The 25,169-nt window shown below is 31.2% G+C and overlaps 2 protein-coding genes across 3 annotated transcripts; one reads left to right on the top strand and one right to left on the bottom strand.

Moving 5' to 3' along the window:
* Nucleotides 1-11,725: 11,725 nt before the first annotated feature.
* LOC116126409 (metallothiol transferase FosB-like) lies at nt 11,726-14,857 on the top strand. The gene is made up of 3 exons (XM_031412109.1): nt 11,726-12,022; nt 13,520-13,845; nt 14,570-14,857. The coding sequence occupies exons 1-3, from the start codon at nt 11,796-11,798 to the stop codon at nt 14,662-14,664; spliced, it is 648 nt and encodes a 215-aa protein (XP_031267969.1). The 5' UTR covers nt 11,726-11,795; the 3' UTR covers nt 14,665-14,857.
* Nucleotides 14,858-15,465: 608 nt separating this feature from the next.
* Nucleotides 15,466-23,166, bottom strand: LOC116126356 (ion channel DMI1). 2 transcript variants are annotated; one of them, XM_031412050.1, is made up of 13 exons: nt 22,680-23,166; nt 22,573-22,649; nt 22,306-22,374; nt 21,086-21,712; nt 20,794-20,976; nt 20,561-20,620; nt 20,261-20,464; nt 19,388-19,636; nt 18,708-18,806; nt 18,294-18,488; nt 17,720-17,812; nt 16,070-16,336; nt 15,466-15,969 (listed from the first exon to the last, which is right to left on the bottom strand). In XM_031412050.1, exons 1-13 carry the CDS (start codon nt 23,095-23,097, stop codon nt 15,751-15,753), a joined length of 2,760 nt encoding a protein of 919 aa, XP_031267910.1. In that variant the 5' UTR covers nt 23,098-23,166; the 3' UTR covers nt 15,466-15,750. The 2 variants fall into 2 exon arrangements, with proteins under 2 accessions (XP_031267910.1, XP_031267911.1); XM_031412051.1 differs by having other exon boundaries at nt 22,585-22,649.
* Nucleotides 23,167-25,169: the final 2,003 nt, after the last annotated feature.

The raw sequence follows: 25,169 nt of genomic DNA, 5'->3' as shown, positions 1-25,169 counted from the left end.
AATTAAATTTGCTGGAAAGGTCGTTGCCTAGATTCAATCCAGTATTGGATTTTTAATATGTAAGATTGGTTATTTATTTAAATATGTATATTGTCGTATATATATTGTAAATAAATAAATTGTCAATATTTAAATGTATATATCAGTGTATATTTGTTTTAAATATTGAAAGATCATTATTAATGGGTTAAAATAATAATGGATCAATACTGGGTTATGATTTTGTTCGGAAATCATGGATACTAATTAAATAATTAGTTGAAGGGTATATTAGTAATATATCATTCAAGGGATTTTAGGGTGTGCCTATAAAAGGGCACTTTTCCCTAAAATCCAATATCATTCCATTTTGGCCTCCCAAGGAGAAGTTCATTGAGAGAAAAATTTCTCTCAACCTTCTCACTCACCATCTTCTTTAGACTTCACAAATTAATCTAGCAAATTCATTTGTGTTATTTCTTGCCTTTGCGTGATATCGTCGGTTCACTCCTATCCTTGGAGTGTGAGCGTTTTCATCAAATCGAAAAGAGGTGGAGCCTACAAACGTTGGTAAGAATTTGGAACTTTTATGGGTTTTGGTTGATTCAAAACATGTAAACACCATAACACTCATATATGGATTTTTGGGCTTCTAGGTTTTTAATCAGTAAATTTTTGTTTTCCGTTGCCTATTTCTTTGATTGAATCTTAATACTCTATAGTGGTACAATTGAACTTGGTGTGCTCCTTGGTGAGCTCACTATCAAGGAGGAAACCCTTTATGTGTCGACCGCCATCTCTTGATTGCAATAGGGGATAAAGATCTTTTCTTTGTTGAAATGACCCACATACTCTTGGAGTGACTCTCTGCGGTGCTGATAGATTTTATAAAGGTCATCAGATAGTTTCTTGAGCATTTTACTATTGGCGAATTGTTCGATAAAGTATCCGTGAGCTAGGCAAAAGAGGCTATTAAGTTGTTTGGGAGGTTGGTGTACTATTAGAGGGCTAGTTTTATAAGGCTTGAGTCGAAGCTCTTACACATACACGCCTTTCTTAATTCTCGGGGGATGGCAGCGGCGAACACTCTTTGCTTGTAGGAGGCTATGTGGTCATCTGGACCGATGGTTCCGTCGTAGAATTTCATGTTTGGGAATGTGAACTTTCTAGGCATTTGTACGAGGGCTATGGAGTCGACAATCTTACGGACCTATAGAGACAAAAAGAACAAACATGCAAGCTTAGGGGACACTGATGTTGTGTCTACCATAGGCACTCCAATGCTCAAGTCAGCATGGTTGAAGGCAATTTAAGAGCAAGAAAGGGTTTACAATGTGACTAGGGCGAGACTGTCGTAAATTGGTGAAGCACAGCTTTACGATAGCTAAGAGAGATGAAGTTAGTCAAAACTAAGCTTTACGACGGGGAAAGACGGTTGTTCTTGAGAGCAAGAACTTTGAGAGCTAAAGCTATGGGTTGTATGTGAATGAATAATGAGAGGCTTGACCCCTTGTTTATATAGTAAGTTAAGGAAGCTTAAGTCCTTGTAGAACTAGGTGTTCTCATAAGAGGAGTTTGAGTAAACAAGAAACTCGTAGTGTTAATTCATGTAGAAGTAGAAATACTAGTTCATATAAGATTAAAGATCTTAGATTAACTAGGAAGTAAGTAGAACTCTGAGTCCTATTGTAGAACGAATCTAGGCTAATGGGCTGGAGCCCAATTTAACTTAACTTAACTTGTAAAAAGGCCCAATTCGTGAAGTGGCCCAAAGCATAAGTTGGCCCAGTTCGTAGGGTGACCTTGATTGTAAAGTGAACCAACTCGTAAAGCAGCCCGACTCGTGGAGAGGGCTAACTCGTGGTGTGGTCCAGCTCGTAGAATGAGTCAACCCGAAGAATAGTTCTTCTTACAAGATGGGTAATCCCACTGGATGGTCAATCCACATGATGGATTTAAGCGTGAACCCAACTACAATTGAGCTAAGGCACTGGGTTGTATAGTGCATATTTTGTTATTGGGCCCGATGAGGTCCATTATGATTTTTGGCCTATACACTTATCGTGTGTCTTTAAGGAACATATCAATATGTCAACGCACATGCGTTTATATACGTGAATGCACTTATCCTATAATAATTTTTTTCTTATAATTCCAACAAAAGTACAATGTAAAACTTATAATTAAGAGTAATATTACATATACAACATTTTCATACAATATTTCTCATACAACACGATGTGATAAAAGATGACTGAGTGAAAATTTATTTTTAATTAAAAATTAGTCAATAAGAAATATTTTATAAAAATATTGTATTTATAGTTATATGCTATAATTAATACCTTCAAAATGGAAAAAGAAAAAATAAAAATTCTTGCTTACAGCTATAATTTACAATGAAACAATAATAAGCTGTCTATTCTCACAGCAAGGACCACCACGTGATTGTCCTACTCTTTGACAACTCATCATGCTCCCACGATATAAGAATTTGTGCAGCTTCTTATTCATCAAGCTTTTAGTGGTGGTACCTCTCCGTACTGTCACTAAGTAAACTATCACTGCACGCTTTTCACATGCCTCTTTCTTTCTCTTTCACCTTCTTATTCAGCAAGCTGTGTTCATATTCTTCGATGGAGGGAAAGTCAAGCTAGGCCTCTTCAAGTCAATGATTAGGGAAGATTTTTATAATAATTTTCCTGTTAAATTACACACACTTTGACGTGGAGTCGATTCAAGACTTTTCTGATAATAATCTCAATTTTAAATTATATATGTGTTTTCTCAAGCAAGAGGCTTGATTTTTCACTTGGCTATATTATTAGATTACACACATTTGACTTGGATTTGATCAAAGTCTTTTTATAAATTATAATGCAAGTGTTAATCTTGATAGGTATGATTTTTTCCTTTTTATTAGTGGGTAAGTCTTAAACTTAAATAGTATATATATTTCAAAATCAATAAAAATTAATTGACATTGATGTTTCTATTTATATAAAAAAATTTGATTGAAATTTCATCTTTTATCGTTTGTATCTGCTATTAAACCATTACTAACGTCAATTAACAAGTTGTGTATTAAAACAAAAAATATGAGTGTTTATAATATAGACAAACTATTAATAAGATTGTGTTTTTCTTTGTATTATCGTATCAGTCTTAATCTTGTATAGTATATATATTTTAAAATCGTCATATGTGTTGGAAGTTTATCTTTTTAATTACTATCTTATTTTTTTTATCGATATTAGGTAAAACATATTGAATTAATATATATATATATATATATATATATACACACACACATTTCAGAACCATTATATGTGTTTAAAAGTTTGCATTAAAAAAAAAAAAAATGTTCATAACAAAGAGGGACTATTAAGATCAATAGGGTTGATTTTTCTTTGCATTAACGTATAAGTGTTAATCTTATATAATGCATATGTTTTAAGATTGCCATTTGTGGTAAGTTGAAGTTAATTTGTCTAATCACTATCTTATTCTTGTTAATGATATTAGGTAGATCATATCAAATTACGTGCAAGAGAATAAATGGTGGGATTCATTCGGCTTGAATGAAAAAAAAAAAAAGTTATAAGAAAGAAGAAGAATGAAGAATTAAAGTTTGAACATTTACTTGGCAAAAACTTACACTTATAGAATATCTTAATTTCATATTCTTAAGTAATGTAAAAATGGCTATATAATATTAGGCATAACTATGATCAATTCAAAGAGGTTACTATCTTATTACTTAAGGAAATAAAATCAAACCTACTCCCTTAATAAATTTGATTTTAGATATCTAAATTAATTAATAACTTGCTTAAACTGACAAAATAGGTTCTCTAATTTTATAGATTTGGTGACGTGACGATTGACTGGAAATGTTTATGATTACTTATAAGTTATGTTATCATCAATTTGTGGTGTTTGACCCTACAACAAAAACTAATGCTCTCTTCTTTCACATGTGGAATCCCTCTCATTTGTCAAGAAAGAAGTGTGAAATCTGAAATCTCTCTTATCATTTGCCAATAAATAAGTTGGCTATTTAATTATTTATTTATTTTCAATCAAATAGTTCATATAGAGCTATTGATATAGAATCTACACTTGTATTAATCTTATATTAAAAAAATGTTAACATTTAAAATTCTTCTTCACACTTCAAAAACTTTAATTTTTTAGTGCTCTTTTATAAATCTCAATGTTAGTATAAAAGAATATGTGGACCTTTAGAAATTTTTTTCTTATAGATTAAAAATTGGCGACTAGTCGATAGCTCGAGCCACTAATTGCCAATTGTTAGTTCATATGTTAAAATTTTCAAAACATTCGTACTATGAATTTTCTATATATAGAAGAAGGTGTTAGTTTTACTGCAAGAATAATGGTTCTTTTGAGATAATTTAAAGCCTATTTGATTTGTAATAAACAAAATAAAACAATTTTTCTAAATTAAAATATGATTTGAAATTTTGAGTTGTATCTTATATTTTTACTATTTAAAAATATATTTGATGTAATATTTAAAAACCACTTTTAGATGAAACGTTAAAAAAAATGACGTTTAATCTATTTTATTTAATTTCGTACCTCTATTTAAGATATATTGTATTTGGCACTTGTTTATAAGAACATTTTCCAAATAATGTTTCATTTGATTTTTCTTTTTATATTCCTCATTCTGAAAACAAATTAAAGCTTTTCAACATTGTCGGCAATAATTAAGACTTGAGAGAAGATGATTTTTATAAATATCCTTTATTAGGCAATTGTTTTTTTTTTCATAAATATAGTTCAAGTTAGTTCTAAATTGGTTAATTTTTTTATTGATCTCCATTAAGTTTGTTTTAATTTTAAAACCACCCTAAAATTCGAAAATTATCATCGACCTCTCATTCAAAGTATTATCAACCTCTCTTAAGATTTTACTCTATTATAAATACAACCTTGCTTAACATTTCTCTCAAGTAAATTACCTCCGTTGAGATCTCGACACAAGGATGGTGATAATTCCGAAACTATAAANAGAGAGAGAGAGAGAGATGGGAAACATTGGAGAGATTGTAGTGGTAGAAGAAAGGGGAAGATCAGTTCCTTCATTATCATTTGATTTTTATAATTCATCAGCAACAAAAGCAATGCCTCAACTCTCTCTCAACCATGTTTCATTTGTCTGCAAATCTGTCAGAGATTCTGTCAGGTTTTATGAAGATGTTTTAGGCTTTGTTCTCATCAAAAGACCTTCTTCTTTCAACTTTGAAGGAGCTTGGTAAGCCCCTAATTCTCTTTTTCTTTTTCCATTTCTGTGTTTTCACATTGCTTTTTCATTATTTTGTTTTTGTTTTCATTATCTTCTTGAATCGCACTTGAAAAACATCCTTGAGTTCAAATAATGTTACTATATCTCTTTCTTTCATGCTCATTAATCATGGAAGTCTTCGGTATAACAGACATGTTTTTATTTTATAAACTTAATGACAAAAATTATATAATATAAATATATAATATTTATTTATTTATGTTATAATTCATAGTTTATACTTTGTATGATACTCATGGTCAGTGGTTATTGTATTTTTTTTTTTTTATAGTAATGGCATGAAGCAGGTGGTGAGAAAATGTTTTGTTAGGTGGCCTTCTGAGCTCTTTAATGTTTGTGTTAGAGTATTGTACGTTTTGATTAAGTCTCCTATCTCTCTCTCTTTCCCCCAATCTTTCATTTACTTTTTAAAAAGATTTATAGATCCAAAGCTATACACATAGCTTTTGTTAAAAAAAAAATTGAACAAAGAATTAATTAGAGGTTTGGCTACTAGTAATAATTAAGGGGGTCCTCGTACACTCGTGAATTACCCGCCAATAATCACTTTTTTTAACTTTTTTCAAAAAACTTTTTAAAATGAAAAAGTGAACCAAACGGAGCCTTAGGTTATATGTATAAAGGAGTTTTTATTTTATTTGTAACGTTTCTTCGATATTGTAAGACGAGGAAATATATTGAGAAAGATAACAAAATTTATAAAATATTTAGTCATCCTTATTAATAACTGAGGTGACTCGAATTTAAAATCTCTTGATAAAATATATTTAAAAGTTTTTATTCAACTATTCACTATGTATGGTGTTATTAATAAAAAGAGAAAAGAAAAAAAAATGAAAATTAGAAGGGTATCAACATATTTAGAATACTTTTTTTGTTCAATTATTTTTCTTAAAGGTATTGACAATTTAAAACTTTGAGCATCAAATTTTATAAAAAGTATTATTTCTAGATTTTGATCCACTCAAACAGAAATTTATTTAAAATAATCATTTTGAAATATATTATCATTATTTTTTTTTATAATGTAAAATCATTGGACTCAATTTCATAAATATGAGTTTCAAAACTAGAACTTTTGTTGAATCAACTATTTGTTAAGATAAAAAAACAACACCTTTGACAATTATGTCTGTGAGAAAACTCGAACCACAAACTAAACCTCATTTTAAATACGTTCATTGTTAAGTTTCCTCATCAAATTTCATACATGCATTAACATGGTCACCGGCCATGGATAAGGTCGATTTAATGAATTCTGTATATAAAACAAAAGTAAATTAAAGCTGAATCCATAGATTCTGTTTTTCTAACGAGGTTGACTGGTTTGTTCTATACAAAGTATCGTTTCCACTTATTTTTTTTCGGAATTTGTTCTCTTGTGCCTTCTTCATTCTTGTACGTCAGATTAGTTTCTTTTTTTATTTCAAATAGTGAAATGGAGTCATTCTTAGATCACTAATTTCTACGAATATAAAATTTGAAATTACAACTAATGATTGATGAAAAAAAAATAACAAAAAATTCATAACCACATTTTTTTTTAAATCCACATCACATAATTATACAATCTTAAGAAATTATGAAACGAGTTTGTATATTCACACACTCTTATAAAATATTAATATTAAAAAAAAAATTTCTTATATATATATTTATTTATTTTCCTATACTTCATGATATAATTCATACAAAATTTAATATTTCCCTATTTCTTGTGAAAAAAATTATACAAAACATTAATTTTCAACTGGTGATCAATAAATAATAGTTTTTAAGAGTAAAAAATTAGGATATCTGTAGGAAAGGAAGACATGTAATTACATTGTGGTTTACTTCCATAAGGTCTTGGGTTCAACACTTCATAGAATTTGCATGGTTAAATTATTATTTTCCCTTTTTAAAGATTGTAGGTTTCGAACGTCAGAGTTCTAAGCAAATACTAGAGATTTATGGTTTTTTTAAAGATAATAGTATATAATTTGTGTGTATTTCATTTGATAGAATTTATTAGAGTCAATACATATGCTTGTAATTATTTTAACCTAATCCAGAAAAAAAAAACCAATAATAAAATCTACATTTATACAGTAGAGCTTCAGCCTTATAAAAACCCCTCTTTGGTGCTCACTTATTCACAGAGAGAGAGAGAGAGAAGAGGAGAGTTAAACAGAGTTTCTCAAAAGAAAGAGAAGTAAAGAAGGGGAGAAGAAGAAGAAGAAGAGACGAGGAGAGTATGTGTTATGATAATTAATTTAAAATAAAACTCTCTAATTATGTTAATTATAGTAAATAAAAATAAATAAACATATAAATAGTAAAAATTTTATGGGTGTTTTAGAACAATACATGTACTCTAGAATTGACTAAGATTTCTCACTAAACAAAATAATTAATGTTGATTGAAATTAGACTTATAGTATATGCATAGCAAGGCAATATTAGGTGCAACAATAATACATACATATGTTTCAAATTAATCTAAAAGCTGATGTGAGGCCACATAATTGATTTAATATTTTATAATTTAAGAGACAAATATTTTATAATTTAAGAGACATAAATTTTACTAGAAGAGGGGCAATTGACCCTACCTACCTGGCACTGCCAATGACTTGGATTCTTGCATACAATCAAACTTTCACATTCATTATGAATCTTTCAATTAAAGGATAATGAAAATGAATGCAAGAAGTAAATGATATAGAAATATGATTTAAAAATTATTATCACATAAATATATTGATTTGTGACATGTTTGATTTACTATTCCACATGTGGTCTTTTAAATTTTTCACTGTCATTATAATTATTTTCTCTTCTATTTATCCTTTTTTTCTTTTTCTTTTTTATCTCTCCTCTCTCATTTCCTGTGATTTATTTTTCTAATTATTTTATTTCATATCATTTTATATACAGAATATAGACAAAATAACGCTATAATTACTAACAAAATAAAGGTTGTATTAACTATATTGATACTGGAAAGGTTGGTAGGCATTAGATTATGGACCCCAAAGTTAGTTGGGGAGTTGGATAGGTTGTTGGATGTCACATCTAATTCATAATTTATTTCTTAAATCTAATTTGTCTGAAGTTTCAAAATACGTGCAAAAATTTGTGGAAATATAGAGGTAATGTACAAGTAATATCCATATATAGTCAAGTCAACAATAAATAATAATTTTAATAAATTGATTGTTACAAGAAAAAGAAAAAAAATATTAAGACATTGTACGTACCCAATACAATTCATAATGTAATGTTGCTTATATGAAAAGTCGTTTTTTAAGAAGCAGAAAAATAATGGGTTAATTTTGTATACCTTTGTAAGATCCATTAATTTAAGTATATCTAAGTTTCTTGAACACCATAAAAAATCACCCTATAATTACTAATTCCCTATGTGATATTCTTTCCTTATTTTTAAAAAATAAAAATTTCAAAGAGTTTTTAATAATCATAGGAAATTTAAATGATCTCGTAAAAATATATGAAATTAATCATAAACTTATATATAATATAAATTGAAGTGACATAAAATAATAGAAGAGTGCATAAAAAAACCAATTTAATTAAAAGAATTTGGCAAAAGAATAGTAACAGTTATGTTAGATTTATTTATTAATTAATTATAAAAAAATACATATTTGGTATGTGATATTATTTAAAATAAAAAAAATTATGGGTTATCCAGACGCCAGGTGGATCTGAATAAGAGAGAGAAGAATTTTCTCATGAATCGTGCCGACCATGTTTTGATACTTTAACCATATATTCAAGCAGTAGAATATTCATTTAATGGGGTTTTGATTTTAATAATTGATACCCTGCCTTAATTAATTATGATAAATAATTTAATCATACACGTGCTTCATTTATTAAGACTATGAATGCGCCAACCGCTCTTTAACATAGAAGAGATTAGTTTTACAAAGGATTTAAGCTTCGTTCGTTTCATTTATGGGAATACTATTATTATTTTATTAGTATTTCTAAAAAAATTAAATAGTAAAATTGTAAAAATTTATAATATTATTTAATTTTTTTTAAACCCTCTAAATTTATTAATTTAATTAAATATCCTTAAATATTTTTTTTTTAAATTACAAAAACACCTCTAAATCCACATTATACCAGATTCTGACCACCACTGTCGGAAGATGATGGAAATCTAGTATAATGGCGCACTACCGGCTGAATCTGGCCAGTAGTGCGTCGATCTAGCCTTTTCCAGCCAGATCCATGGTAGATCTTGTCGGAAAAGGCCAGATCTAAGGCCAAAGATCTGGCCGTTGACGACCAGATCTTTGGTCGTAGCCAATCGTCAATGATGGCCAACATATGGTCGTCGTTGACCATCAACGACGGCCGTATGTTGGTCGTCGTTGACCATCAACAACGGCCGTATGTTGGTCGTCGTTGATAAGCAAATGTGGCCAGATCTAGCCGTCAATGGCCAGATCTAGCTGTAAATCTGACCTGAAAATGCCATATCAACGCACGACCGGCAAGATCCAACCGGTCATACGCCGATACGGCAACTCCGGAGGGCGGCTATGATTATTCAATGGGTAGGTTGGGAGTGTTTTTGTTAACTTTTAAAGTTTTATTATATGGGTGTTTAATAAATAAACAAACATAGGGGGTATTTTTATTAATTTTCAAATCCTACATCGTAATACCCGCCTAATTCAACTTTTTTTAACTTTTTTCAAAAAACTTTTTTAAAAAATGTAAAAAAGTGAACCAAACGGAGCCTTAGGTTATATAGTTATAAAGGAGTTTTTATTTTATTTGTAACGTTTCTTCGATATTGTAAGACGAGAAAATATATTGAGAAAGATAACAAAATTTATAAAATATTTAGTTCATCCTTATTAATAACTGAGGTGACTCGAATTTAAAATCTCTTGAATAATATATTTAAAAGTTTTTATTCAACTATTCGACTATGTAATGGTAGTTATTAATAAAAAGAAGAAAATGAAAAAAATGAAAATTAGAAGGGTATCAACATATTTAGAATACTTTTTTTGTTCAATTATTTTTCTTAAAGGTATTGACAATTTAGAAACTTTTGAGCATCAAATTTTATAAAAAAGTATTAATTTCTAGATTTTGATCCACTCAAACAGAAATTTTATTTAAAATAATTCATTTTGAAATATATTATCATTATTTTTTTTTTTTTATAATGTAAAATCATTGGACTCAATTTCATAAATATGAGTTTCAAAACTAGAACTTTTGTTGAATCCAACTATTTGTTAAGATAAAAAAACAACCACCTTTGACAATATATGTCTGTGAGAAAACTCGAACCACAAACTAAACCTCATTTTAAATACGTTCATTGTTAAGTTTCCTCATCAAATTTCATCACATGCATTAAACATGGTCACCGGCCATGGATAAGGTCGATTTAATGAATTCTGATATATATAAACAAAAGTAAAAATTAAAGCTGAATCCATAGATTCTGTTTTTCTAACTGAGGTTGACTGGTTTGTCCTATTACAAAGTATCCCGTTTCCACTTTATTTTATTTTCTGGAATTTGCTTTCCTCTTTGTGCCTTCTTCCCTTCTTGTACGTCAGATTTAGTTTCTTTTTTTATTTCAAATAGTGAAATGGAGTCATTCTTCTAGATCTATCTAATTTCTACCGGAATATAAAATTTGAAATTACAACTAATGATTGATGAAAAAAAAATAACAAAAAATTCATAACCACATTTTTTTTTAAATCCACATCACATAATTATACAATCTTAAGAAATTATGAAACGAGTTTGTATATTCACACACTCTTATAAAATATTAAATATTAAAAAAAAAATTTCTTATATATATATTTATTTATTTATCCTATACTTCATGATATAATTCATACAAAATTTTAATATTCCACCTATTTCTTGTGAAAAAAAATTATACTAAAACATTAATTTTCAACTGGTGATCAATAAATAATAGTTATTTAAGAGTAAAAAATTAGGATATCTGTAGGAAAGGAAGACTATGTAATTACATACTTGTGGTTTACTTCCATAAGGTCTTGGGTTCAAGCACTTTCATAGACATCTGCATGGTTAAATTATTATTTTCCCTTTTTTTAAAGATTGTAGGTTTCGACAAGTCAGAGTTCACTAAGCAAATACTAGAGATTTATGGTTTTTTTTAAAAGATAATAGTATATAACTTATTGTGTATTTCATTTGATAGAATTTATTAGACTAGTCAATACATATCTGCTTGTAATTATTTTAACCTAATCTCAGAAAAAAAAAAACCAATAATAAAATCTAACATTTATACAGTAGAGCTTCAGCCTTTATAAAAACCCCTCTTTGGTGCTCACTTCTATTCACAGAGAGAGAGAGAGAGAAGAGGAGAGTTACAAACAGAGTTTCTCAAAAGAAAGAGAAGTAAAGAAGGGGAAGAAGAAGAAGAAGAAGAAGAAGAGAGAGAGAGAGAGAGATGGGAAACATTGGAGAGATTGTAGTGGTAGAAGAAAGGGGAAGATCAGTTCCTTCATTATCATTTGATTTTTATAATTCATCAGCAACAAAAGCAATGCCTCAACTCTCTCTCAACCATGTTTCATTTGTCTGCAAATCTGTCAGAGATTCTGTCAGGTTTTATGAAGATGTTTTAGGCTTTGTTCTCATCAAAAGACCTTCTTCTTTCAACTTTGAAGGAGCTTGGTAAGCCCCTAATTCTCTTTTTCTTTTTCCATTTCTGTGTTTTCACGTTGCTTTTTTCATTATTTTGTTTTTGTTTTCATTATCTTCTTGAATTGCACTTGAAAAACATCCTTGAGTTCAAATAATGTTACTATATCTCTTTCTTTCGTGCTCATTAATCATGGAAGTCTTCGGTATAACAGACATGTTTTTATTTTATAAACTTAATTACAAAAATTATATCATATAAATATATAATATTTATTTATTTATATTATAATTCATAGTTTATACTTTGTATGATACTCATGGTCAGTGGTTATTGTATTTTTTTTATAGTAATGGCATGAAGCAGGTGGTGAGAAAATGTTTTGTTAGGTGGCCTTCTGAGCTCTTTAATGTTTGTGTTAGAGTATTGTACGTTTTGATTAAGTCTCCTATCTCTCTCTCTTTCCCCCAATCTTTCATTTACTTTTTAAAAAGATTTATAGATCCAAAGCTATACACATAGCTTTTGTTAAAAAAAAAATTGAACAAAGAATTAATTAGAGGTTTGGCTACTAGTAATAATTAAGGGGGTCCACCTAATTACATATTTATTTATTTATTTATTTTTAAATGTAACATCATACTTTATACATCTATAAATTTTATTTAAGTGTAATCTTCTGTATTAAATATTTGACGTTTCATGTTTTGAAAGAACACCATTCTTGTTTTAATCTTACCCCACTAAGGAAAATCTAAATTGTGGTTAGGTGCATAACATCTGGAAAATTAGATTTACTCAAATAGAATTAAAAGAAAAGGAAAAAACAAAAATTGAATGATTGAAGACAATCCATGTGAAGCATGAAATAAAATGGTGGGAGCCATATGATATGATATCACAAAAATTTAATTGGGATGGTCCATTGAACAGCCTATTTTTGTATCAGAAACTGATACTCCTTTCTTTTCAATGTCTCAAAAATACGTTAGATGAAAGATAAAAACAAATTAACGAAAGAAGTATTTGACTGAGGTAAAAAAATTTTTTATTTTTTATTTTTAAATCTACTTTCTTCTTGATTAAATGGATTTTAATCATTATGATGGCTAATTATTTCATAAAATATTTTATATAATTTAATGTTTTTGTTTGAAATGATAATGTTAGATGGTTGACAACATCTCTCTTGTCTTTATAATGCAAATAAATAAATATTTTATTCTTAATCAATAAGTTGATTAAGAGTGCAAGTTTGGTTAATTACCTACTAATTAATCTAAATCTAGATCTGTCATCCATAATGGAGACAAAATCAAAATATAAAGGATATCCACAATGGAAACAGCCAATTCTTTGTTGGAAGTCAGATTTCTTTTAATTATTTTACCAAATCCTCTTAATTGTCCCCAACTATAATAATTGAAAGAATATAAAATTTAAAACATGCTAATATTTTCACATGCACTTACATATTATTTGAGAATTTAATATTCGAGAACTCAAACGTTAAATTGTTGTTTTTCCAGGTTGTTCAACCATGGGATAGGCGTTCATTTGCTAGAGGTGGATAATGTTCCAGGAAAGAAGGGGAAGATCAATCCAAAGGACAATCACATTTCATTTCAAACTTCAGATATGGAGCTGATAATGAAGAAATTGGAGGCAATGAATATTGAGTATGTGACAGCAGTGGTGGAAGAAGGAGGAATCACAGTGGATCAGCTCTTCTTTCATGACCCTGATGGCTACATGATTGAGATTTGCAATTGTCAAAATCTGCCTGTTCTTCCTCTTTCTTCATGCCCCTTGAAGTTACCGAAGCCCAATGGGAATACAAATCCACCATTCTATGGTAAATTCTCTCTCTTTGTCTCAATCTTTGTGTCCGTGTTTTGACTGCCATTGTTGAGAGTAGATTCCAATACCCCACCTTTAAAAGTTGCTAGGCAAAAGAATTATTAATTGGGTATTTATTATTAATTTTGAAACTTGCATTTTCGAGTAGTTATTAATATCTAAGTTGGAAATTGTTAATTTTAAAACAACATGGAATTTGATTAACGTTTTAGATGAAAAAAAGGTATATCATATTATTTGTATATTTGTTCAATAAAAATCATTTTATGTTTAACATCGATGAAACAAAAACATGTTAAAGAAAATATACATAGATATGACATGATTTTATTAGATGTGTATAAAGATAGACATGATTTGATATGAAATGATTTTAATAGTATTACAAACATTATTCAATTTTAAGTTGAGCATAATTTGCATAATCTTTGTGGCTGTGTTTTAAGGGCATTGTTAAGAGCAGATTCCAAGACCCCACCCTTAAAAGTTGCTAGTCAAAGAATTAGTTGGTACTAATTATTAATACGTGCACGTTTGATTAACGTTTTAGGTGAAAATGACATATATTATTATTGGTGAAAAGGATACACTTTATCATATTTGTCGCCGCATGTAACAATGAAAATCAGACCAATGATGTAATTTTATTAGATGAGTATATGTATAAAAGTAAGGCTTTTTCGAACTTTATTTGAACTTTTTTTTTGTCCATTTTGCAGGAAGAAGAGGGTCAGAGGTGGCATATTGTGCAGGAGAAGTTGCAGCTCTGATGATGGAGAATTTGGTGGTGGACATGATGGACATTTCCATGTGAGAAAGAAGAGATTGATGATGAGATTAGAGCAAAAGTATATTTTACAAATTGTTTTGTGTACAATGTATAAAAAAAGGGTGAAAGTTTTGTAATGTGGGGACAAATTGCTTTTGTTGTCACAAGTTTCTTCCGCAACTTCTGTTTTGATAAATAAGCTCTTTCTATGTCATGAAACTGTTGATTTCATTGAATATATGAGAGCCAACTGCTTTAGCTTATTTATATGTCTTCTTTTAGTGTTGTAACTTTTTGTTCATGCTTTGTGTAATAGACAATTTGAATATTTTCATTCCATTTTGAAATCGTAATATAATGTACCATTTAGAATTTTGATTTGTCTCAAACTTTTTAAGGATCTTATAATATATGTACATTAATAAATATATAACACATGGGAAAGTTTATGTACGATTAAACAATGGTACATACGATTAAGCCAAGACATAAATAGGGGTGAGAAACTCTCTTGTGCGCTTGAGGCGTAAGCTGCAAACTCATGTGGTGGTATTGCGTGTTCCGGAGGGCTCACTGTTTTCCTCGTAAAGTAGTTCATTAACAGCTAAAGCCTCGTACTAACATATTGGGAGGAATATGAAATATGGTTATTTAGGGTTTTGTCTCTCAAGTATTTAACTATTTATGATAAAGATCTTGTATTTTGTTAAGGTAAATATCATATTAGAAAAGGATTTTGGATCATGGTTTATTTCAAACGTCAGCGAAAGCAATAAAAATTTCACAATCAAATAAAATAAATTCCAGTGCTAAGAGGAAAACTTGTTAGAGTGCAAAATGATAGTGTACAAGAAGATGAAGGAAGTTTAAATTGATACAAATGGGACATACATTGAGGGAATTTTACCAGAAACTATCTTCTACATTTCAGAAAAATCTCCACTAATTCTACACAATGATATATGATACAATTTGTACAACATTGTCAGAGTCAATACTTGACTAAGATGTTAACCTACCATCCACACATTTTCAGGAGATTTTGTGGTTGAGAGTAACTGTTCAGTTTCGGGTGTTAAAAGGTTATGGGATCGACTTATTTTATTGATCCGAAAAGAGGGTTGTTGACTCTCAGTCTCCTGAGGAGATGACAACAAAAACATCATCAAGAGACCATTTTCTTGGTTCAGACTTCTCTGAAGGGTTAATTATGGCACATTCTGAATTAGCAAGTCGATAGCCGATTACAATCTCCTGTCTTCGACGACCCCTGATCATTATCTCATAAAAAGAAAGCTCTTCCTGGTCAAATAAATAGAACTCTGCAGGTTTTATACACATTTCATTCCCCTGTATAGAGAAAACCAAGCAAAAGCCAAAGCAATTGTAATTCCACCTCTTAAAGCATCAATTTTTCACTCAAAACTATGGACAAGATATGTTAGCATACCTCCTCAGCGAATAGTTCCTCCAGGACACGATTTATTTGCTTGTCTTCAGCCACCATTGCCAGTGCCATACTCACCAGCTCATTTGATAGCACATAATCACTGATTCTGGAAACTGAAACGAGGTTCCTAGTCCTAGAATCCAGGATTTCACTGATAATTATTGACTTATCTGAAGCTTGCTGCATTTCACGAATCCATGAGCTGTGAGAGAACCCAGATAGCCGTAAGGAAGTTGACTTTGTATCTCTGTTGGGGAGACGCTTTGACTGTAATCAATGAGAGGCCATTTCTATCAGTAGTTAGTAATATAGACACTTAATGTTGGACAATATTTTCAAAGCTTTGTTTAAGCTACTAACAGAAAGAACAGAAAACTTACAATATTTTTAAACATTTGACCTTAAAGGAAAATGATAATCATCATGTGTCAAATGAAAACTATGCCAGATTTTAAGCAATTTACTATTAGATACCATAGTAACACAGACACCTATTAGTTGCTTGTTAACAAAATCACCAATATGGGAAAACTATAGTGTCATGCTCCATTTTCACATATTCATAACACTTCAAAAGCAATCATGCCCTAAATGTATAAAAAGGACACAGATCAAGATGCAAAATAGCATAGATTTTAAAATGCACATATAAATTGCGTTTAGAGGCGGAAAAGTAACCCGCACTATCCGACCCAACCCGCAACGGGTTACTTCTTTTGGTGGGTTGGTCCTAACCAGCCCGCCAACAAAGGCAGGCCGGATTAGGCCCGCCATTTTTGGGGTAATGGCTGGCCCAACCCGGCCCGCCAACCCTAACCCACCGGGTTAGGCTACGGGTCGGGCCGGGCCGGGTTAACCCTATTTTTTTATTTTATTTAGCTAACTTTTAAAAATAATTAACGATTTATAAATGAATAAATGTAATTGTTTTTAGTTAACTTTTCAAATATCAATAATTCAATTAAATTAATTTTTTTTTTATTAACATTTCAAATATTAATTCAATTTTAATACAATAAAATTGTAATATAAGAAAAATTAGATTTATTCATTCAATTGATGAAACTTTAGCATAAGAATGAATTATATTTTATGCAAGACATGGAAATTTAGGAATAAGACTTCAGTATTTAATTTTTTTATATTTTACGTATCATAAAAAATAATAATAACAATGTGTCAAATATTACGAAGTTTTATACATTTTAATATTTATGATTTAGAAGTATAGTTTAATATTATTGTGTAAAATTATTTATAAGAGTTCAATCATAATAGTTTAATTAAAAGAATTAAAAAAATGGGGGAAACTTGAAAAAAATAATTAATTTTTTAATTTTTTTAATTTTTTTTGGGCCAACCCGACGAGTTGGCTTGCCAACCCGCCGGGTTGGCTATTGTAAACAAATAGCAACCCGTCGGGTTGGCGGGTTGCCATATAGCAACCCGGCCCGCCCGAGGGTTGCATGAACCCAACCCGCCTATAAGGCAGTCCGGGTTGAACCATCTCTAATGCGGGCCGGGTTAGGGTTGACCCGTCTAACCCGGCCCATTTGTTCCACCTCTAATTGCGTTATAAAAAGTGATAGCAGTCATGGATTTGATTAGCTATCTCATACACCAAACTTCAATGCAGCAGTAGTAATTTACCTGTATGTCTCGAATCAGGAGAAGGGTGGCAAGAGATCGTGAGTCAGAATGCACAATGGAGTCTTCCAGAGACTCATCTGCAAGAATTAGTATCTGCACATTTGGAGTTAGCAATCAGTTGTATAAGTCAATAAACCAAAGGAAAATTTCAAGCTTTTACACAAAGAAAGTAGAATGATTTTGAAGAATCTGCCATCATGCCAATAATATGTATGTAGCTCTCGGTTCTCATTTTCTGTACCAGCACAATCTTTTCTTTTGACTAATCTTTCTCTAGTTGGTAAAGCAAACAAACATGTACACCTGTACTACCTAAATTCATTTAAAATCTCTTCTACATCATCATGATTCACCATCTTTTTAATTCAAGTCTCAGAATTGTTGTATGACAAACCCTTCAAAATCCTGGTGTGTCCTAGCTCGACCTAACTTGAAAAATATGATCCTGCCTTTGAGAAAATTCAAAATTTATGATTCCTAAACGTGTCTTTCAAAATTTAGTGTTAAAATATTGCTTCAAGGTTGATAAAATGAGTAGATTGTAGATGAGAGAGGAGAAATTAATAAAGCTTACAGAATCAAAAGTCTCCAAAGGAAGATTCTCTAAATGCCGTCTAATGACAGCATTCCCCTCATGGTGCACAAGTTTTAGGTTCTCTAATCCAGAAATATCAAGTCCACCATCAGTAAGCTTTTTCTCTCTTTCTTTTTCAGGAACCTCATTAAGCATCCACAGCTCTGAACCTGGAGCAAGGAATGCCTCTAATACCTGAAAACGGCAGTGCAGACAACAAAATAGGTTGGAACTTAAGTGTGAAGGGTATTTGCAAATTGCTAATATTAAGTTTCTTGATTAAAAAAAAAAAAAATTAATTTTCTGTTACCATCCAATACTTAGCTTATTTCAGCTTATGTTTCTTTTATTGCAATGTTAATAAATCCAAATAAAAGATACTACACAAGATTCTATAATATGTGAGTGAATTACCATAATCATATCATCAATGTCACGGCGCCAGCCACAGAACAATATCTTCTCTGGATATTTTGGAGGGTCAGGTATTTTTGGGAAGACACGGTTACATACCTGCAATAAGGAGAAAGTATAAGTGAGGTAAGAGAACAGTGCACTTATTGTTCTAGTGGAAAACATAAATCATATTATTTTATTTAATAGTATTATGAACAAATAACTGGTGATTGCACATATACCCACTTCTGGATCATGAAAACAATTTAAGATCAATAATTTGAAATTTTTGATTAGGCTGGTTTTCTTTGACTCATAAAAGGCCGCAAATCTGTCACCCCAATTAGCTATCTGGTAATCAATATTGCAATTTTTGCCAACTAGCAAATTAACAATGGTGCACGAACATTAACCATGATTCTACATCGTTTTGTTTGTGATATACGAGAAACTTGGGCATAGAGTACATGCTTAAATTAACACAAAGACTTAAAGTTGTTCTGCAATAATGATTATGAAATTGTGTCGTTTAAAGTTTAAAGCGAATAAGAAACAGAGACTGGCCAACATAATTGTCTCAAATCTTTAGTTGTGTAACTTCTCAAGCTGCAAAGCTTCAATTTAGAAAACAAATAGACTCATACACTATTGGATATGTTTACTTCCCTGCTATGTGAAAAAAAGAAAAGAAAAACCACCTCTGGAAGTGGACTTGGAGCATAAGTGTCATCATCTTCAGCTATAACAAGAACTTCGTCGCCCTCTTTCAGAACATAGTTATCATCTGGATTTAAAATTATCTTTCCACCATCTGCAACAACCTTAATTCCACAGGGAACTGCATCAGGAAATGAGATAAGCACATCTTCAAAACGCAGACCATCCAATTGAGGCCACCTTTTTATGTAAAATTCAGCATTCTCAAATCCCAATACATCCTCCCATATCTGGCCAGAAAAAGAGAACAACCTCTACTTTCAACAATGAAACTAAAAAATAATCATGAAAGAATGATATGAAAATATGCTGTAATTTCCAAAGAATTTAAGATGTACGAACAGATGATTAAGGAAATAAGATGTAACTTTCTATGTGTCTACATGCATAAAATTAAATTTGGCACAGAAAAACTGATCCAGTCCTTATGTAGGATCATTAACACAAATGAAAAGAACACTGGAAGCAATATAAGTAGGCTGGATGATGGGGAGTACTTTAAGAATAACATTAAATGTTTGGAAAATTCCATAAGAAAATGCATTGATAGGTAGTGTAAATTGTTTAGCTGTGAGAGTGGTTAAGATGAGAAAGGATATAATAATCCCTAACTTAAATAATGAGATGAAGAGTGTAAAAAATTAGAAGCCTAAGAAAATTTAAAGTAAAATGGTGCAGTAAATGTGCTATGAGGACTAATTGCTTCAAAATTGATGTTACTAAGGACGGTGTAGGCACACTCTACATGTAAGAAAGTTTGAGCAGTGGGTTATTTGATGGCGTCACTTGCCAAAACAATTTGGATTACAAAATATGTGGGCTTTGCAAAGAATAAGGCAAGTCATTTTAGTAACCTGTGCAAGGCCCGGTTGCAGAGCACATTGAATCATCAAGCGTCCGATCACATCATGTGCAACAACTGTTTCGATGAGCTCTCCACCAACAAGCTTAACCAGGGGCTCATTGTCAAGGTCACTCATCTCAACAACAACATGACCTCTTAAACCCTCTCTTACTCCTGTTAGACTGAGAACAACCCTTAAAGCGCGTGCATCACTCTAGTAACAGAAACATGAATACAAAGTCAATGTTTTACAAAGAAAAAAAAATATAATTCACAAAAAAGCATAAGAATGTTGCAAACTTTAAAGAACCTGATCAGCATTTTCATCAGATGCTAAAACAATGATAGCACGAGCCTTTGATACCGAGACCTGTAAATATAAATAAATGGTCATAAAAAAAGAATAAAGTAAATAAATAATAGGAAATATAGTCAAAAACCAACTCAATTGCTCAACCTAATTCAAAAACACAGTGCACTCTCAAAAATATTTATTTTCTTCAAAACACACGTCCATAAAGACTCAAAGATGACCAAATCTACCTTCTTTAAGTCAGCCAGTATAAGTGGACTGCCACTCCTGCATATGACAGAAGTTCCCATGAAGTCAAATTCTAACTTTGCTATGTCCATTTCCATTTCTTCCTTGTCTCTTTCTGCTAGTACAACAATTACACCACCACCAACACTCTTGTTCGCTACTGCTAGTTGCTTCAGCAGTGAACCCTGAAACCGAAGCACCATTGCTTAAACTCTGTTCTTTTTTGTTGTAAAATCATACTTCACAATCAAGGTTCAAACAATTAAAAAATTGCAAATCAATCAATAAGATTACCAATTTGTCACTCCAACCAAGAATTAGTATATGGTTCTTCTCAATAACTTCACTCTTTCCTTTCCGCAGTGAATCTACTTTCTCAGAGATAGCATCTGAGACTAGTCCAAGCATCATTGCAAAAATCAGCATGCCTCCTGAACTTATTGAGACAGAAACAATCCTGGGTCCAATGCCAACCCTATCGGCATGATTTCCTGAGTCAGCTACAAAACTCCATGAAAGCCAAAGAGCTTCAGCAAAGCTGCTGTCACTAACCGCATACAATGCCAAGCCACCAAATATTATAAGAAATATAGTTGCAAAGAGAAGTGCAAGCAGCTTTGCATAAGGATAAACAGAGAAACAAACATCCACCCTATATGCAATTCTCTTCTTCAAGGGAACCTCCTTTTTCTTTTTCTTTGTTCTTTTCGAAAAATTCTTTATTTGGGGAAGATAATCAAGATATTTATACAAGACAAAGGGCATAATGAGTGTGACTACCACAGTGTACAAAGCAACAATTCTACTGTCAGCATCACCAAAATTGGAAGTTGAAGTATTTTGTTTAAGCTGCAAAACTCTGGCGCTTTCATTGTCAACGCCTTTATTATTACATGCTCTACAAAGTTTACTGTTCTCATCCTACAAGAAAAATGTCATGTGTAAGAAATACCAACAGAAGAATGCCTTAACCCATGTTTGGATGCAAAGTGTTTGATATATGTAACTAATATTACATTGTTAATTTTATCTCTAGAATTTGAACACTAAGATGTAAATGAATCATTATAAATATCACCATGTAAGTGTTTATTTGTATGAATCTATCATTGATTTTTTTAAACTCATGGACGTCCCTTGAGCTTTGGCTAAATAAAACAACACCATATTACTTTAAAAAATTATAAGACAACTTCCCTAAACTTATGATAACCGTTATAAACTTATGCTAAGACCATTAAAGATAATCTCCGTGAAGTTTGATAAAAATTATCAGAACCCACCCCCGAAAGAGCTTCTGACTATAATTAGGCCAAACCTCAGGAGAGGAGGAGAATATATTTTTCCCATTTATAGAACTACCATATTCATGATATTCTCTTCTCATTCTCTATATTTTCCATCTAGAACAGAAATGGAACATAAATTTTACTTTCTCTAAGCCCTATTCAAAACAATTTAAAAATACTATATTGCAGATTCATATGATAAATTTCAGGAATTGCACAACATACCTCAAGTTTTACAACTCTATCTTGCAGGTAAATTACATAAGATGCAAAGAATACACAACTGAAAATTAGCTGCAAAACAAAACCATCAACGACCAAAACATTAGAAATTTACTTCACATTTCTTTCATTCATCTTTTTAGTATCATTTTCTGAAAAAGAAATAATCATTTTACAAAATCTGAACACATTTTAGTCCTCTTTCCAAACTTTTTAAAACTATTAAAAACACCCCCAAGTTCAAAATTAAGAATTTCAAAAACTACTAACCAAATAATATACCAAGGAGCTTTTTACTCCGCGAGTTCTTCCAGCTGACTGAGTTTGAGTCTGAGTCTGACTCACCGAACTCGACTGAGTCTGAGTCTGACTCACCGCCACGACCTCCTGCACTTCCTCCTTCTTCAGCTCCTCAATAATCATCTGCGGCTTCTGGGCCTTGCTCCCTTTGACTTTGACCCCACTTCGGCCCATATGTGGGCCCAAGAACGAAGGGAACATCCAATCTCTCTCCCCAAAACTATTCACATTAAAACCACTACTTCCATTACTGCTACTACTGCTACTGCTGGGGGTAAAGTTACCGTGATTCAATGACGTGGATGACGAATCGGACTCGACAAACACGCGGAGATCCGACGGCGCCTTGTTCGCCGTCGAATTGCGGCGGACTGCCGGGAATAGCGGGCCGGGGAAGTGAGTATCGTTCGGTGTCGTCTTCGTTCTCTTCTGCCGTGGCGGCCTCTCCGCTGCCACCGCCACCGGCGACGCCTTGGTGTCGTCGCTCTTCTGCATACCTTTGGGGCTAAAATGAAAGAAAATTAACAATTTGTGGGGAAGAAAATTGAATGATTTGAATTTTGAGAGACCTGTGGTGAATGAAAGAAGAGTTCTAAAGAGATGGTTTTGCTTTTGGGAGGGAGGATCTGGGCCGTTGAAAGTGGGGCAGGTGGGGCAGGGAGATGACGTGGAGGGTAGAGATGAAGGAAGAGTTGTAAAGTGTGGAGATTTTGGGAGGTAAACAGTAAAGAGTAACAGTTAGCTTAATTAGTTACTTTTAGAGTAATACTACGCCCATTAACACTTCTCATCAACTTTCTCTTGCTAACATTACATATCAGTTCATAATTTATTAATTTATATGGGTCTTACCTGTTCAATAATAGATCCTGTCTAATCAAGTCAATCACAAACTCTCACGTGAGATTAATAAGAGAGATTAGTAGGATTAATATTATTGTTATTTTTATATTTTCAGTTATTTCGGTTTGGAGGTTGAAATTTTGAATGTGTTTTTCAAACAGGAAATTTCCCAGAAAAATTTGTCCGCGAAAATTTCGCGTTTTGTCGACAGGACCTACCAAATCACGCGATTTCTATTTTTTTTAAGGAAATTATTATTATTATTTTTGGTTCCAAAGATAATAGATAACTAATTAATTTTTAACGGTGTTGATGTTAAAGTTAAAGTTCCACATCATTTAAAAGACGAAAACTTTGGTTACTTATATAGTACAAGAGTACTCCATCACTAAAAATAGCATTTTCAGAACAAAATAATGTGAACCTTAAAATCTAAAATAGATAATATCTCTAAGAATTCACTAACCATTTGTCTCAATCTGACATTAATCAATAAATATATTTACTAAATTGCATATTAAAAAAACAAAGAGTGATACTTTACACATTTTACAAATAGTTTATCTAGAATAATATGAGAAAAATTATATCAAACGATAAAGAGAAAAATAAATGTTTTTGCTAATTGAAAAAAGAAAGAAAAGAAAATTAGTTTGATGTTGTATTGGTGCTTGTTCGAAAATGGATCGACGAATGATGAACAACAATCCATTATGCCTCTCTTAAAAAGCATGGTGGTGTGGTGAGACCTAAAAAGTATGGTGGTGTGGTGAGACCTACAGGATTTAATGACCAGAAATTTTGTAAGGATGCACACTCAAATGCAGAATTAATGAATAACATAAAAAATAAATAAATAAAAGAAGATAAAATTAATGTTATCAATTTAATATTATATTAATAACCGTATATCTAGTATTTAATTTGTCCATATCTTGATGTGTTTAAAAGTTGAGAGTGAATTTTTTTTTTCATAACTAAGGTATACTAGTCGAGCCCGTCCAATCTTTAGGAACACGAAACAATATGCAAGACTTAAAACATAAAATTTCCGACTATAGTTAACTCCATCCAACCACAAAGAGAGATAATTATTTGATAGCAGCCATAATTATTTGATTTTTTTCACCTTCTCATCATGAGCTTAGAGATGGAAAAGCAGCCCGCCCCCGGCTCGACCCGATCCGCGGCGGATTGTGCAAAGTGGAGGGTCGGTCCTGACCCACCCGACAACATTGGCAGGCCGGGTTAGGCCGCGGGTTGGGCCGGGTTAACCCTTTTTTTGATTTGATTTTGTTTTATTTTGTTTAAGTTTAAATGTTTAATTAACTTTTCAAATGAATAATTAACAATTTATAAATGAATAAATGTAATTGTTTTTAGTTAAGTGTTAACTTTTTTTCAAATATCAATAATTAAATTAAATTAATTTTTTTTTGTTAACATTCCAAATATTAATTTAATTTTAATACATTAAAATTGTAATGTAAGAATAATTAAATTTATTCATTTATTAAAAAATAAAATAAGAAATTACAATAATTATTGCCTCGTTAAAAACCTCACCAAGAAAAACCCAATAGGACAAAAACTTGGTAAGGAAAAAAGAGTGCAATAATTGACAATTAATTTACAAGTTACAATTTACAAAACAACTAATTTTGGGGTTCACTAGGACCTCCCTCATCCGTATCATCTATATTACAAAATTGAAATGATTCTAT

The sequence above is a fragment of the Pistacia vera genome, unplaced genomic scaffold, assembly GCF_008641045.1.
Source record: "Pistacia vera cultivar Batoury unplaced genomic scaffold, PisVer_v2 Contig179, whole genome shotgun sequence".
Lineage (NCBI taxonomy): Eukaryota > Viridiplantae > Streptophyta > Magnoliopsida > Sapindales > Anacardiaceae > Pistacia > Pistacia vera.
This window is presented reverse-complemented; position numbering and strand designations above follow the sequence as displayed.

Coding starts and splice junctions, on each gene's coding strand:
- LOC116126409 (XM_031412109.1), top strand. CDS start 11,796: ATGGGAAACATTGGAGAGATTGTAGTGGTAGAAGAAAGGGGAAGATCA. Junction 12,023..13,519: donor TTCAACTTTGAAGGAGCTTG/GTAAGCCCCTAA, acceptor TTGTTTTTCCAG/GTTGTTCAACCATGGGATAG. Junction 13,846..14,569: donor TACAAATCCACCATTCTATG/GTAAATTCTCTC, acceptor TCCATTTTGCAG/GAAGAAGAGGGTCAGAGGTG.
- LOC116126356 (XM_031412050.1), bottom strand. CDS start 23,097: ATGCAGAAGAGCGACGACACCAAGGCGTCGCCGGTGGCGGTGGCAGCG. Junction 22,375..22,572: donor GCTCCTTGGTATATTATTTG/GTTAGTAGTTTT, acceptor TTTGTTTTGCAG/CTAATTTTCAGTTGTGTATT. Junction 19,637..20,260: donor TGCAACCGGGCCTTGCACAG/GTTACTAAAATG, acceptor TTTTCTGGCCAG/ATATGGGAGGATGTATTGGG.